This window comes from Pygocentrus nattereri, chromosome 26 (genome assembly GCF_015220715.1).
Source record: "Pygocentrus nattereri isolate fPygNat1 chromosome 26, fPygNat1.pri, whole genome shotgun sequence".
Lineage (NCBI taxonomy): Eukaryota > Metazoa > Chordata > Actinopteri > Characiformes > Serrasalmidae > Pygocentrus > Pygocentrus nattereri.
Window position 1 is genome coordinate 25244896 of NC_051236.1, and position 16497 is coordinate 25261392.

The window sequence follows — 16497 nt, forward strand, 5'->3', positions numbered from 1 at the left end:
GGAAAAAGTAGTGAACCACTAAAGACCTACACCGACACACCTCCACCGTTGCATATTTCTGCGTTTTGGACAGAACCATTAAATGGTACATATCCACAGATTTAATTTAACCTCAGCTACTACTTTCAATAAAAAATTCTGTGCACTGTATTTCTGAAATCACCCAGAGAACCACAGTAAAAAAACAAGCTTAATTATTTTAGACCCACCCAAAATTTCAAATCTCTTTATACTCAGATTGACTGTGGTTCACAAACCAAAGCCAATCAAATGCAGAATGTGGAACACACATCATATGACGTCATGAATAAAGATGGAGGACTTAAACTGATTTGTAAACAAAATGACTGAACAAGCGTTTTTTATAAAATTATGCTCTGGTTTCACTCAGGAAGAAAAAGACCCACAACAGCAAACTTGGTCTTGCCAGTGAAACAACCAGTTCAAAAGGGTTAAAAACATAATTATATAGGGCTGTTACCTTTTTAACAAGGGACCGGTCGGAGTGGGGGACACAGTGCCCCCCTGTGGCTATACAGATGCCCTCAGCACACAAGCCTTCGGGACAAGGAATGACGAATGCTGTGCTGTTACTACAGCCGCTGTCCACAGACTCCGCCTGCCAGCTCCTGGAACAAACGCCGCAGGATGGGGCACAGTCAGAGTGAAACGAGAGGGGTTTGCTAGTGCGTACTTCTGCCTTACTTAATACAAACTACATCACAGGAGTAAAGCTACAGATTTCTCTTTGATTACATTTACTTGAAAGTGTGAGCGTTTATGTATCTAAATAAGATGCAAAACAGGCAGTGAAAGTGGAACATCAGCTATTTAAACATACACAATGCTTGTGTACCTCTCAGAAACTGCCTCTCCCTGCTCCTCCTTCCTCTCCAGCTCCTCCTCACTCAGATCCAGCCCTCTCTTCACCTCCTCCAGCTGAGTCCCCACAGACACCTACAAAGTGAGAAAGAGAGAGACAGACAGAGAGAAAGAGGCAAAGGCAGAAGAAGGCCAAAAAAGACAGAGGAAGAGAGAGAGAAAGACAGAAAGAGGCAAGAACAAAAGTAGGGAGACATTCCAGTAATTTCTGCATACTGGGGCTATACAAAAGCAAAGAGGACATATTTAAGTTGTCAGTTGTGTGCTTACCTTGGTTGTGCCGTGCTCTTCATCTTCCTCCTCTTCCTCGTCCACACTGTGGCTGGGCTGGCAGAGGCTGCTGGGCTCAGCCCGATGGTTCTCCACACTGCTGGGGGTCTGTTGCAGAAGCTGTACACGGTGCCACTGGAACAACATCTCTGTGCTGCTCGCACAGTCCACCAGTGACACCTGAACTGAGCCCTGACACACACACACACACAAATATCAACAAACTCTCTGCAAAATATGGATACATTACCATAATACCACAACAGCAAATACCAGGGATGCACAATATGGATAAAATACCATGTTTTGATTATACTTTGATTACTAATCATTTTAATTGATTATGATGTGTCTCACACGATATAAACAGACTAGAGCACTGTTTGTTTCCCAGCCTGGTCCTTAGGGCCCCCCCTAGATGGCCCACATTTTTCATTCATCCCCAAGAGGTCTGATTTATGTTGGACAAAAAATGTGGATTCTGAGGGCCACTGAGGACAGGAGTGAGAAACACTGCACTAGTAAACCACTGACATGATGAGGTGAAAGACTAGCCTGTGTATATTGGTCAAAATTGTTGATGTCTGTCCTGTTAGAGGGCTCGATTTGCATATCATATTCTCTGGCAATATCAGTGTTGCAATGTCAATAATACAACAACAGTTAACTAACAATGTATTGCACAGTTCTACCCATAAGGCCCCAGGACTGCAGTACCACAGTAATGCTGTATTCAACATTAGGTTTAACTAATGATCTGAAACAGGTGTGTTGGAGCTCAGAAAACAAAATGTACAGTGCTGTGGAACTTTGAGTGGAGACACCTGCCTTCCTTTAGATTCTTTCTAGATTAGATAGCTTCTAATACACACTCACCGGCCACTTTATTATTAGGTACACCTTGCTAGTAAAAGGTTGGACCCCCTTTTTCCTTCAGAACTGCCTTATTTCTTCATGGCACACTTTCAACAAGGTGTTAGAAACGTTCCTCAGAGATTTTGGTTGGTTATTTGAGTTCCTGTTGCCTTTCTATCATCTCTTCAGCAGTTTCTGAAATACTCAGACCAGCCCGTCTGGCACCAACAACCACGCCACGTACAAAGTCACTTAAATCCCCTTTCTTCCCCATTCTGATGCTCGGTCTGCACTTCAGCAAGTTGTCTTGACCACCTCTGCATGCCTAAATGCACAGAGTTGTGGCCATGTGATTGGCTGATTAGCTATTTGTGATAACAAGCAATTGTACCAGGGTGTACCTAATAAAGTGGGCTGTGAGTGTAACTTCAAGCTGGCAGCATGGCCTACATGTTATTTCTAGAGTTCAATATGAGGCCTCTGCGTATGTAAACTGGGTCTCACCAGCAGCTCGTCATGGCCAAGGGGTCCCAGAGCACAGAGCTGCAGGTGCAGGGCGTGGGAACTGGCGCCCCCTGTAGGCAGTGGGATCTGGAAGCCCTCATTAAAGCTGAGCGCTGAGCGTGGCTCCTGGGCCTTACAACAGTAGTATGTGCACGGCCGGCTGGAGTCCATGGGCAGCACATTCACCTTCACAAAGCTGAGATACGCACACACCGTCAGCCAGGGCAATAAACAACCTCAATAAATGCCTGCTGTTTCAACCAGGTATTTAAAATGTTCATTAAAAACAACAGATGCATGCAGCAGCAACTGACTTACACTTTGTAGCCGTCTCTCACAGTGGCCTTGCTCAGATTTCTCATCTGAAGCACATGCAGCAGTAGAGACATGGAAGTTGAATCATACCTGTAGAAAGGCAGAGTCTGATCAAGAACAACACAAATTCTCAACTGAGCCAATGGCACTACATTTCAGTGAAAACTAGAGATGGGACTACAGCACGTTTTCTGCATGTTACAGACACTGAAGCCTTAAGCATATCTGATTTGATATTTCCCCTATTAAAAAGTTCCTTTAATTTATGTATTTCACTTAAGATGATAAAAAAAAGGCCCAATCATGCCCAAACTACTTAAACACCAACATCGACTCTATTTCACAGGAAGAAACACACAGCTAACAACATCACTATGTGAGTGTGTGCCACTTCAGAGTAAATATGTTACATTTTTTTCTTACAAAGTCCAGGACATGATTTTCTGCTGAGAACAAGTCTGTATCGTATATATTGCTTGCCATCTTAAGTTGGAACCGCTAGGCTAAATAGCACCAAGTAAAAACAGTAATAGAAACAAAGACAGAAATAGCAAGAAGGGAACAGCAAGAGGAAGTAAGCAAGAAGAGAGAGAGAGAAGAGAGAGAGAGAGAAGAGAGAGAAGAGTGATAGAGAGAGGGGGGGGCGTGAGAGGAGAGGAGAGGAGAGGAGAGGAGAGGAGAGAGAGAGAGAGAGAGAGAGAGAGAGAGAGAGAGAGAGAGAGAGAGAGAGAGAGAGAGAGAGAGAGAGAGAAGCGTGAGAGGAGACGGAGAGAAGCGTGAGAGAAGAGAGTAAGAGAGAGGAGAGGAGAGGAGAGAAGAGAAAAGGAGGAGAGAGAGAGAGAGAGAGAGAGAGAGAGAGAGAGAGAGAGAGAGAGAGAGAGAGAGAGAGAGAGAGAGAGAGAGAGAGAGAGAGAGAGAGATAAACAGACTTACAGGAGTCCGAGCTGGACCTGAGGGGGTTCGGCAGCGCTGATGGCGTCTCGGGTAAACATCACCTCCTCCACCTCCTCTGTCCTGCTGTGAGGATGAATTTAGCATGAGTATCAGCAGCATATAAACACCACACACTAATACTTACTGTCCTCACGCTTTATTATATAATAAGAAATAGAAGAGCTTAAATAGACCCATTATTTGTATGTGTCCTAATAAACAGAGGGTTTTAATCTGGGTTTTGTTCAGTCTGAGAAACAGAGAAAGTCACTGAAGGCATGAACAAGGCTTGAGTTGCTAAACCAGTTAAATTATGTTAGCAGAGTGCTGCTAGTAAGTGAAAGGTTGGGAGAGTTCTCTAGGTCTGCTGAGAAGCCATAAATGTGTTCTCAGAATTAGTGTTGTGGGCCAAGCAGCAGAGGAACACAGAGAAACAGAATGTGAAGTACATGTGTGTGCTGTGCTGTTTGTTCTTTTTCTATAAAGTCATTTCACACACATATATGAACTTGAGTGACATCCCATTCTTAATCCATAGGGTTTAATATGATGTCGGCCCACCCTTTGCAGCAATAACAGCGACTCTTCTGGGAAGGCTTTCCACAAGGTTTAGGAGTGTGTTTATGGGAATTTCTGACCATCCTTCCAGAAGCGCTTTCGTGAGGTCAGACACTAATGTTGGGCAAGAAGGGCTCACAGTCTCCGCTCTAATTCATCCCAAAGGTGTTCTATCGGGTTGAGGAATCTGTGCAGGCCAGTCAAGTTCTACCACACCAAACTCGTTCATCCATGTCTTCATGGTCCTTGCTTTGTGCCCTGGTGCGCAGTCATGTTGGAACAGGAAGGGGCCATCCCCAAACTGTTCCCACAAAGTTCAGAGCATGAAACTGCCAAAATCTCTTGGTCTGCTGAAGCATTAGCAGTTGCTTTCACTGGAAATAAGGGGCCGAGTCCAAATCTTGAAAAACAAAAGCACACCATAATTCCCCCTCCACCAAACTTTACACTTGGCACAATGCAGTCAGACAAGTATTGTTCCCCTGTCAACTACCAAACCCAGACTTGTCTATCAGATTGCCAGATGGGGAAGCGTGATTTGTCACTCCAGAGAACACGTGTCCACTGCTCTAGAGTCCAGTGACTGCGCTTTATCCCCACTGCATTCAATGCTTTGCATTGCGCTTGGTGATGTAAGGCTTGTATGCAGCTGCTCGGCCATGGAAACCCATTCCTTGAAGCTCTCTATGCTGTCCTTGAACTAACACGAAGGCCACATGAAGTTTGGAGGTCTGCAGTAACTGACTCAGAAAGTTGGCGACCTCTGCACACTATGCGCCTCAGCATTCGCTGACCCCGTCACTTTGTGTGGTCTACCACTTGGTTGCTGAGTTGCTGTCATTCCCAATTGCTTTCCTTTTGTTATAATCCCACTGACAGTCGACTGTGGAATATTTAGTAGTGAGGAAATTTCACAACTGGACTTGTTGCACAGGTGGCGTCCGATCACGGTACCACGCTGGAATTCACTGAGCTCCTGAGAGCGACCCATTCTTTCACTAATGTCTGTAGAAGCAGTCTGCAGGCCTAGGGGCTTGGTTTATACACCTGTGGCCATGGAAGTGACTGGAACACCTGAATTCAATTAATTGGATGGGTGACTGAATACTTTTTGCAATATGGTGTGTGTAGAAACTAATGAGATTTTGTTAGATAAAGGCTACCAAATAGTGTTAAATGGGCTTCATGAATTGCCCTGCAATATATCTGTGTGTTAAGGTTGGCTGGATGCTCTAACCTCCTGCTCCAGGCCTCAAACACGCCACTGTCTGTGGCCAACACATCCTCACTCACACCAGCAGACACACGGCGAGCTCTCCGACCACTTCGATTAACACCGTTAGAGCGCAGGGTCACTCCTGGAAAGAGAGAGAGGGAGAGGGAGAAAGAGAGAGAAAGAGAGAGAAAGGGGGAGAGAGAGAGAGAGAGAGAGGAGCGTGAGAGTGAGAGAGAGAGACAGAGATATTATTATTACATTATGAATGTAAATCGTTTACACTGTAATTGTGATATGATTACAGCTCTTCAGGAAACAACTCAGTGCATCATGACATTTTACCATGATTTATTTATATTCATTTAGCATGATACACAAAGGTGACTGTATTTATTTAAGACTGTAACATATAAATATAACATGTAAATAGTGGAATAAAAAACAACCTTTTTTCTTTGCTGTATTTTTATATTTGAAAATGACTTTTTTACTGAACAAAAAAACTTTCCTGAATATTATGATTCCTACATTGATTAATAAAGCAATAAGCAAGTCGTGGTGGCATCCAAAAAATCACCTCATTCTTTTTATCAAACAAATACAATATAAAATACAACGCAATACAACAATGTTTAATAAATTTTCATTTAACGTATTATTAATAATAATCATAAAAAATATTGTTTTCACCAAGAAACAGTTCAGAAAAATGGACCACTGAATGAGGACAAGACCTTTCAGTCACCTATCATTGTATACTGCAGTCATGCTCCCTGTCATAATCACACATGTATCTCAGTGTTTAATACTGTAACCTTTGCCCTCTAAGTAGCCTTTTCTTATGCAATTCCTGCTGCTGTAAAATCTACTAGCACCCCATGACCATGACGCACACATTCATTCTTCCACACTGTTTTTAAGGCCACTAATGGTTACAAAAAAATCCACAGCCATTTGAAGCCTTTAAGGCACTCTTTCAAATATTCTTTATTTTATCGTATTTAACATTATTTGCAAGCTGTAGGGTATATTAAGTAATGTTTCAGGCCATTCATGTACATGCTGATACGTGATCCCACCTATCAAGGGGCTCAGTGATTTTAGGACATGGACCACCCATTAGAACACTTCAAAACAGACTTGAATTTCCACTTTCAGATCAATACGTCACAACTGCACACTTACTAAAATGTTAGAATGATGTTAAAATGCTGGAATGAGCTTTCTTACCTGTAGAACTGTATGGCGTTTGGACTCCGCCATCTCTATGGCCCTTGCCCTCCAGAAGGTGAGCTGTAGAGGGGCCTCCTGCTTCAGCTTCCACAGAAAGGGGAGCTTGCTGCTGGGCTTGAATCTGGCCTCGGAGCCCCTCCAGCACCATGCCCCGGCTAGCCAGTTCCATGTACTCCTCAGTCATCTGAGTGAGGGGGCAGTCCTGTGGGCCTGAGTGGTAGGGGGTGTCCATGGGGGAGCTGGGTGGGGACAGCGAGGAGAGTGAAGAGCGGGAGGAGAGAGAGGTGAGCGACTGCGGAGCGTCGTGGGCACGTTTGGGGCCGAACGCAGAAGTGTCTCTGCTTGGGGCCTCCACAGGTAGCAGGTAGCGGAAGGAGGGGTCCGGAACGTCCACACAGCCCTCTTGCCGCTCGTACTGGGGCAGACCATAGATGTCGGTAAAGCTGACGGAACTCAGAGAGCCACGGCTAGATGCTAAAGAGCCTCGGCTAGAGGCTAGAGAGCCTCGGCTGCTGCTGGACGACACGGTCAGTGAACTGGCTGAGAGACTAAGGAAAGAGAGAGGAGTTAAGGGGGCTGTGAGCATTTTTGAAGTTCTAGAAAAAAAACTTCATTTACACTTTCTCTCAAATAATAGCGGATTAGTTTAGACATCATTGCATTTTACACTGGAATTACATGGATATTATAGCTGCAAGTCATAAAAGCTTATGTACACCATTAACATCACACAATAGATCAGATAGAGGGGAGGTGTTCACAACTACATTCTAAGTGGAGTGTCAAGTCTCTGGGATACGAGTGCGAGTCAAGTCTCGAATCTTTAGTAGAGTTTTAGTTCGCCTCATTTTTAGTTGCAGGCCTTGAATTGTACCAAAGTAAATTCTTACTAAAAACCTGTCAAGTTTAAATAACAGACCTACTGTTAAAGAATATTCTCCTGTCTGAAGCACAGAACAGAAGTGATACATGCAGTTATTAGCATGCATAACTAATCCAGATGTAAGTTAAGCAAGTTTTAAAAGATTTTGATCTGCAACTTATTAAAAGTCAAGCTAAATTAGCTGACATCAACTATAATGGCTAATATGCTAGCTAGCAAACTTGCTATCAAAACCAGAGAACTTGCAGAGAGGAGAATTACCACTCTGTCTTCCAGGTTTCTCAAACACTAGAAGGAGCTCCCGAGCGAGTCCAAAATGAATGGGTTAAGGTGGAGCACTTGAGTAAAATTAGTTTATAAATGCTTAAACATTTTCAAGGGAAAAGACTGCATTCATTTCCTGAACAATAAACAGCATAAAACATTTTAACACTCCTGTTATGTGTTTTAAAAGCTTCTGAACTCGAGCAGCAGTAATGCTAGCGTCCTGCTGCCCAAAACCCGGGTTGCTGTAGAAAAAGGAAAAACTATAGGTACTTTTTTTTTGTTGTTTTTTTTTAAATACATCCTTCTACTACATAAAATTAAGGGAAAGTTCTGGGTGAATTAATAGAAACTGTTTTAACTTTTTGTTTTTACACCCATTCACTGAGGACTTGCTCGCGGGTACCCTCTGGTGTTTTACAGTCACGTTTTTGACATAGCAGAGAAATAGGAAGTGGCCAGGCTCCTCATAAACAAGCTCTGTCTAAACTACATGCCAGCAAAATCTGAAACTCTATTAAACCTGATGCTGCCATGAGCTGCAAGAGAAATGCACTGCAGTAATGACCACAGGAACTGACCTAAAGAAAAAGTGGTCCATCGTGTTAAATACTAGATCCAGGCAAAATTTGAACTGAGCAATAAGGCTTGTAATGTGAACATAGTCTTTGTTGTACTTTTGTCCATTTTGATAGCTGATGTTTGTTATACAGTGTCAGAAACTAAATAATTCAGCCTATATGTATTTATTTAACAACTCACTGTGACAGAAGCGTGTGAAGATCTGAACATACAGCCTGCACAATGGTATGTAATACATAAACTTCCATTATTTGTTAGCTCAATAACATGTCTTTGTTTAGCAACTACATTTGGGGTTAAGGAACAATTATGTAAATGATTGCTGCACAATGAGGACTAAGCACATTGCTTTTGAAATGTATATATTCTATATATGTGTACAGTATGTAAAGCTATAATGTACCTCTTGAGCTGAGAGTGTAGATAGGTGGTGATACGGGTGGCCTCCTCCAGCTGTCTCAGCAACACATTCCTCTTCTCCTGCTGCAGTATCCTACACCACACACACACGTACAGTATTGTACAAAAGTCTTCAGCAGCCAAGAAAACTCTTTGAAACTATTTACCTCAGTAGCAAATGAGATTTGATTTTCTGAATAAAGCACTATATAACATTAAATAAATGCACATAAACAGTTAAATGTAACAAGAATGGAATGTTTTACTGCATATTTCAGTTTTCTTTTTAAAGAACAGTTCTTATTTTTTCGGTTAGAAGAAGCAGGTATTGAATTTAAATGAAAATATTTATCTTCAGTATGGAGAGGTTTGGCAATGGGTAAACTAACACAATGAGACACATCTAATAACAATGTATAATTTATTGGTATTTAGTCTAATGTAGTGTCTTTTAAACAAATAAACTCTCTAGACAAGTATTTTTACCCATCTCCAGATATTTAAAGCTAATATAAAAAAAGCTTTAAAGCTAATTTAATACCATTACATAGCACTGTATAATATCAATACTGTATAAAAAAACTGCATTTAGACAGTACAGACCTATATATGATGTATAAGCAACAAATAAATACATTAAAAATAATTCAAATAAACTGTAGTATTAAGTGCTTTTATTTTTAAGACATATCTATTCCATATTTAACTGGCCCTGCTTACTAACGACACAGCACGACACACATGGCATAACTTCACTTTGTATCATAAGAACGTAAGTTGTTAACACAGTCGGTAAAGCACAGAACTTCGGTGGTCTGAATTTAGATTAAAGCTTTGAGGCAGTCCACTGGCTCCATGTGTGGCCAACATCTCTCTCGTATCTCTGGAGTAACATTGTTCATAATTAGCAGCCACTCATGCCCACTAAACCGTCTCTGCTCCCAGTAGGGGGATGAGGGACCCTTATTTACCTGAAAGCATCTATCAGTATTCTGATGTACAATGCAACTACCATGATGTTTTGGAATGCAGTGTCAACAGCTTACTGCCATTGCCATTCTGTGCCCTTTTGCTGATAACACCCTTTTCACTCCTGTCATAGTGGTGCCCGGATTTTATTTCAGCTACAAGCAGCAGTTCGCTATCGCACAATTCAACAAAATCTGCAAACCAGAACATTCCTGTGAATGCACCATTACACAGCAGCATCTTGCTACATCTTAAATTGTAGCTTTTTGCTAGTAATGAGTCCTGTCACCACTTTGTTGGAGTCTAAAAGTACTCTTTGTCTTTGCAGTATAAAATGTTCTTCCAGAAACAGAAGCAGTGTAGTTAGTGTACTGACACAGTCTACACTTACAGCAGATGCTGCTTCTTATCCATAGTAACTTACAGAGCTGCTGTCTCATCTACCTGGAAAAGTATTCTTAAGTTAGTGTAAACAGGCTGGATTCTGATGATGCCTTTGAGCTGATACTGAAATAGCATTTTAATGCTTGCACAAGAACAAGACAAATCTTCAGTCTACATGCAGTAATGCTGAGTGCTGACCTCTGGTTGGCCCCCTGACTCTGTGTGCTCTGGGCTTTCTGCACCTCATCCTCCAACTTGCGCCTCTCCTCGTCTAGCTGGAGGAAGAGCTCTGGGGGGTGCTGCTGCTGGCAGAGCAATGTGAGCTCCTGCAGGAATGCCTCCTTCTCCCTCAGCAGCTGTAGACAGTCTCTGTCTCGGTCGGCCTCAGCACGCCCCGACCAGCTCTCACTGTCCAACTGGGCCAGCTGGTGCTGAATACTGGACACTCTGGGAGAGTGAGATATAAAGGGAGAGAATAGAGAGTGAGAGAGACAGAGAGGATGAATCTGATGTTCACAAGTGTGTTGAATAAGTAGTTAACTCTAAAGCTATAATGTATAAACTCTAGGGATAGAAATACCTTCAGATTTCTACAGTTTAATTTTTGGGAATTACTCTCTCCCAAAAAGTGCAAAGATCACCAGAAATACTGAGAAAAGCCAACGAAGCATTTTAGCCTGCAAAAATCACAAAATAAGGCAAAAAGACCCTAGTGGGAATGATTAAGGACTCTTGATTAGGCAAAAGCTTTCAATTTCAAAATGATTTCAAAATTATGATTTAAGTCTGTTAGTTACTTTGGTTATATTACCTTCCACAAACAGTCCACAACCAATCCAAATGAGTAAAAAGCCCCTGTAAAACTAAATGGGTAAATAGGCATTCTTTATTACTAAAGGTTGTGCTGAATAAGAATGCGCTTCACTCGTTTCACTCCTTCCGCGCGCTGCGTTAGTTTCTCCTGAATACAGCAGAAGAGTTCATTTAATTTATTGTCTACTGTTGTGTGTATGAATGAAGTAAGTATCCTGCACTGAACGTTTTTAGTGCCTTAACCCCTTAAAATGGCCAGGACCTGCTGGCAGGGCCAAAGTTTTATTGTACACTTCCATAAGCTAAGAATAGCTGAACCAGTGTGCACTGAAGTCCCTGCAGTTACTAAATAATATGGCTTCGTATGTAACAAGTCTGGGATTTTAGGGGGTCAAATATGGTGATCTGCGTGCTGGAATGAGAGGGGGTATGCAACAAGAAGTTTAATGTCTGAGGGGTACAGGACTGTTTGAGAATCACTGCTGTAGATGTGTTAATTTTTTCAATCATGTTCAATTCAGCAAATAAACAGTACCTGTGCATTACGATGTCTGTTATCTGTAAAGGATGTGTACTTATTGTCACTTGACTTGAGCAGGGGTGTTCAAACTTTTGCATGCGAGTGTGTCTGCTGTGTCTGTAAAAGTGCAGGGTCAGGTGCGCCACAGCGGTCACGCATGTTGTAAAACACGGGTGAGTTACTGAAAGATGGCTTTGAATGCGTGTTTGTGTGTTTTGGAGTTCAGACGACATGACTCAGCCATAGAGCATGCAAGTTTCCACAGGTTTTTCCCCCTTCTCCATTCCTCCATCCCTCCTCCTCTCTACCTCTCTTTCTCCTACTGACGTCACAGCTGCAGCTTTGTGGCTAGCACTGTGGCTATAGCAACACGCCTCTTTGTAAAGAAGTCAACTTGCAGCCCGCATAAAAACATGGGACGTCCCTGCTGTACTGCGACATCTGTCAGTAGTGGCAGCCCAGTACTGCACTTTTTAAATACTAAAAAGAGCAGTGAAGTGTATTCTTCAGGGACTGGCACTTCACAAGTGGCTTCTCAGTAAGATTTAATGTGGTTTCTGACATTGCATGACATCTACACAAAAGGCCAAACGCACATATGAACTTCAGCCATTACGGTGGCTGTGACGACTACTTTTAATTATGTAACTTACTGCACATTTTATTTTTGCTGACCCGTCACTTTAAAAGCAGCAAGGTTATCTACATAATTTGTTTAGCTACAATTGCAAAAGACATGTCTGCCATGAGCAACTGCAGGTTTCACAGAAAAACAGCCACACAGCTGATAAAGCATGTGATCACCGGCCTCTAAACTCAGTGAGGAGTAACGTTCAGAAACTCTCCTACAGCCAGCTGAAAGAGCTTCAGCAAAGAAAGGGATCAAATTCAATATAATCTCAACTACAATTTCCTTTCAAATCCCTAGGTGACAGTGATTCAGTAGAACAGTGCTTCACAATGAAAAAAGACTAAATTTAGAGTGTAAAAAGGAAGGAAAAAGTAGTATTTCAGCAATACAGCAACCCCATTCCTTCACAGAAGGACGAAAAACAGGACTCACTTTTTCTTGGCCTCCTCATACTGCCAGTTGAGCTTGATTTTGTCAACTAATGGTGATGATTCCTGGGTACCAAACTGAAAGAGACAAGTTTGCAAATTACAAAACGGATCCTGCAATAAGTCAGGAGGTTAAAATTTATAGTCGCTACAAAGCTAATATCTCCAGTCAGTATATTTTTCAAAGCTGCCTAAAGAAACGTTTAACAAAGGCAATACTGTCTCTTGCTTTCTTAGAATAAAATAAGGAACAGAGTGGAAGTAATAAATGTAAAAGTGTCATCCATAATGGAGCAAAAAGAAATTCTATTAAAATTAAACAATTTCATTTTAATATTAAAAGCTCGTAACACTTTTACATGGTAAAAATAGCTGCATACTGAAAATAATCAGTAATTTTTTACATCTTTTACATAACTGATTTGACTGACTGTTTTTTTGCTTTTAGATTATGTATTTAGTTTTAGTTTTTCTAAAATGTTATTTTCTTCCCTATTGTAAGGCATAAAAGCACCTGTGTTCAAGTACAATGTACACAAGCAATGCACAAAAACAAACCAGTTACATAACAGTAAACACTTTCTTTATGGGCATTGGGAACCCATTTCCTTAAGTAAACAAACTTTGGTGACTGGGAAGGGCTTCCACTTTGGTTTTTCAAGAAAGTCTTTTCAAACAGTAATGAGGTTAGGGCAATGGTAACTATAGCCCAGTGGTGCTGACGTCACATTCTGGCCACTAAACTTGTAGACTGGCCTGAGAGGCCATTTGCAGTTTTGCCTAATTATTCCCTTTTTTTTAACTGGACATGAAACTAATCAGAAAAATCAGGTTTTGCTGCAACTCTATAACTGCAACCACTGCGACAGCTAATGTGGTGGTATGGAAACTGGTGGCCCTCCTGCTGAGCTGGCATCATGAACACTGTTCTGTTGGCTGAGGTTTGCAAATATTCTATAAAATAAGGTGTAAACTAGTGAGAGTCAGTAGCTAAATAACATCTAGTAAAATATCCTATGATAACATCAGGTGCAACAGCTTCAAAGAGGGGGACCCCCCCCCCCAGTCACCACAACGGCAGTGTTCTTTAATAATATAAATTATTAACAAATATTTTCTTTTTCAAAGCATCACCTGACTTTGTACTGAAGCATGTTTCTTAATTGTAAATACAATATACATAAGATAACATTATTCTGGTGACAAACCCTTAATTTTGGTCACAAGATTACTTGGCTCAGTGGCCCAAGTGGCTAGTGCATTTTTTTTTATCTGTCTAGCCTCGACTAAGATGTATAATCATATTCTAAAAGTACTTATTCTGGAAGAATTTACGTCCACATCAATAAACCAACCTCCCCAATCAGGTCCGTCTGGCAGCCAGCGTCTGTGTACTGCTGCATGCTGCAGGAGTCGCTCAGAGCTCCTGCACTGTTGGCCACCTCATTTATGGAGTCACCGATGGAAAGGCTGTGGAAATTCACGGTCAGCTTTGCCAGGCTCTGAGATGCACAGACCAGCGGAGAAAAGACAAAGAAATAAGTGAAAGAGTGATTACATTCCTCAATACACACCTTTAATACCAGCACACAATAAGGCGAAACAGAGGTGCTATGCTGTGTCATTTTAAAACATGTTTTTGCATTTTTTTAAAAACGAATAATACCAGAATAAAATATTTGCCACAAGGTGGCAGTATCGAGGCAGGTTATGAGTGGAAAGGAACTGTGCAGCTCTGACTTAAACAATAAACACTGAAGCGGCCGGAAAGCGTCTGTGGGAAGGACACCATGAAAGAGCCAAACTCCTGAGCATGGCTAACAAGCCAAAAATCTGTAAGCCAACATCACAGGACCCATTTCTCCTCCACCAAAATAAGCAGTCAGGCAAATGTGTAGGAAAAAGGGTGCCTGTGCTGAAAAAGAGGCTGACCTGGATGAGGTCCTGCCTCTCCTTCTCGCCTGAACTGATGGCCTTCTTAATGCTGCGCAGTTCATTGAAGATAGCCTGTGCCTCGTCCAGCTTGTAGTTGGTCTGACTGCTGGACATCTTCCGGTCAATTCTATGAAGGGAAACACATCACCGTTAATTTAACGCAAATAAGTCTTTCCTATTGATCAGCAGTGGTTAGCTGGCAATAAGTATGATAAAAGAATATTTCACACTCTCCTACACCCTTAATGAGCACTTTGTTAGTACAATTACATTGTATCCACACTCACTGTCCTTTTTATCAGCCCATGCACTTTGTAGTCCAACAGTTACAGAGACTGTTGTCCACCTGTTTCTCTGCTTACTTTGTTAGCCCCCTTTCACCCTGTTTATCAAAGGTCAGGACCCTCACAGGACCCCTGCAGAAAAGGTAATATTTGGGTGGTGGATCATTCTTAGGTGGTGTTTTATTGTGTGTTACGTTGGTCTGAGTGGATCAGACAGCAAAGCTGCTGGAGCTTTTAAATATTTCTGTCACACTGCTGGACTGAGAATAGTCCACCAACTAAAAATATTCAGCCAAAAGGGTCCAGTGACCACTGATGAAGGACTAGAGGATGAGCAACACAAACTGTGCAGCAGCAGATGAGTTAGAGTTTCTGACTTTACATCTACAGGGTGGATCAACAAGGTGGAGTGAGTGGACAGTGAGGGCACAGCTTAAAAACCCTTTAACATAAAACTCAGACAACTCAAATATTCATCAAAATAATAGGTTGAATATTCAGTGACTAACAATCAACAGTAATTGATCTAAGCATACACAAAAATATTTTAATTCACAATGAATTTTCATTTTTTTCTCACACACTCTCACACAACAGTGACTGACCTCACATGCCCATATTTTTCTCTCTCAATCTTTGTCTTTACCACCTAACGAAATCATGTGTGTCTAAATGTTTATGTACAGAGTCCTAAACATAGTTTAAAAAACCCTACGCCACACCCAGTCACAGAGTTAAAAGAGAATCAAGGTGTCTTTAAGTGAAACAGGGTGTTACTCCACTTAAGTGTTATTTTCACACATCGACTGAGGGCCATGATGTACAGAGAAAACGCATAATAAACAGCAGAGTGCCCATGTCTAAAAGGAGATCCAGACTGTATGTTACACAACAGACTCTTAAACCTGGCTGCACTTTAGGTAGGAGAGTGTAAAAGTTTAACACTGAAGGTTTGCCCACTCTGTCAGACAGACAGCTTAACCATTTAGCCACTTTAGAATAATATTGTTTTAACTTGGTGTGGCCTCTGGTCTCAAAGGCATAATAATTAGGCAAGTGAAACTGGAGCTAGCCCTGCTTAAGCCACTCGTCATGGAATGTCTGCCTTCTCAAAGCACCAGAGTGTGCACACGTACACACTCATCCTCCTGCATGAGTGTTATATCTGAAATGTTGTTCAGAGTAACAGAATGCAATTCCTAGGGCCATGCAGAAAACCTGGCAACTCACATCTGAAAATGCATTGGATTTCAACACCTCTAGTACAGAGCTTACACCTCTATTTCTCTTTATTTGTGCAATGAAGCAGTTTAGATATTAACACCCCATTTTTGATCCTACTGAACTGGTACAGAAAACCGAAGTTTTACTAAAACTGCAAGTCAGTGACATAAAAGCATGAACACAGTCAGAAATAGTCACATCACTGTGAGCTCCATTCTCATACACAAAGATAAGAATCAACAAGCCATTCCTTCACCCTTAAACCAGCTACTCTAATATACTTTAATCTGACAGCAAACATTTAAACTTGAAAAAATACCTTAGACATGCCGTCAACAACTGAAGTTCATTATGCAGCTTTTTAGTCGAGAGAGAGAGAGAGAGAGAGAGAGAGAGAGAGAGAGAGAGAGAGAGA

General features: G+C 41.7%; 1 protein-coding gene across 3 annotated transcripts in view; it reads right to left on the minus strand.

The window, feature by feature from the left end:
- The window catches only part of wwc3 (WWC family member 3), a 62417-nt gene that overhangs the window by 5526 nt on the left and 40394 nt on the right, over positions 1 to 16497 (minus strand). For 2 of the 3 annotated variants that reach the window (XM_017698158.2, XM_017698157.2), the window contains exons 6-18: positions 14572 to 14701; positions 13995 to 14141; positions 12644 to 12717; positions 10446 to 10694; positions 8899 to 8988; positions 6764 to 7314; positions 5555 to 5675; positions 3760 to 3843; positions 2830 to 2916; positions 2512 to 2707; positions 1153 to 1344; positions 857 to 957; positions 482 to 629 (exon numbers count right to left, since the gene is read on the minus strand). In XM_017698158.2, the coding sequence (XP_017553647.1) occupies positions 482 to 629; positions 857 to 957; positions 1153 to 1344; positions 2512 to 2707; positions 2830 to 2916; positions 3760 to 3843; positions 5555 to 5675; positions 6764 to 7314; positions 8899 to 8988; positions 10446 to 10694; positions 12644 to 12717; positions 13995 to 14141; positions 14572 to 14701 (2170 nt within the window). The remainder of the gene's footprint in view (positions 1 to 481; positions 630 to 856; positions 958 to 1152; positions 1345 to 2511; positions 2708 to 2829; positions 2917 to 3759; positions 3844 to 5554; positions 5676 to 6763; positions 7315 to 8898; positions 8989 to 10445; positions 10695 to 12643; positions 12718 to 13994; positions 14142 to 14571; positions 14702 to 16497) is intronic. The other variant, XM_037535110.1, reaches the window with a different exon arrangement.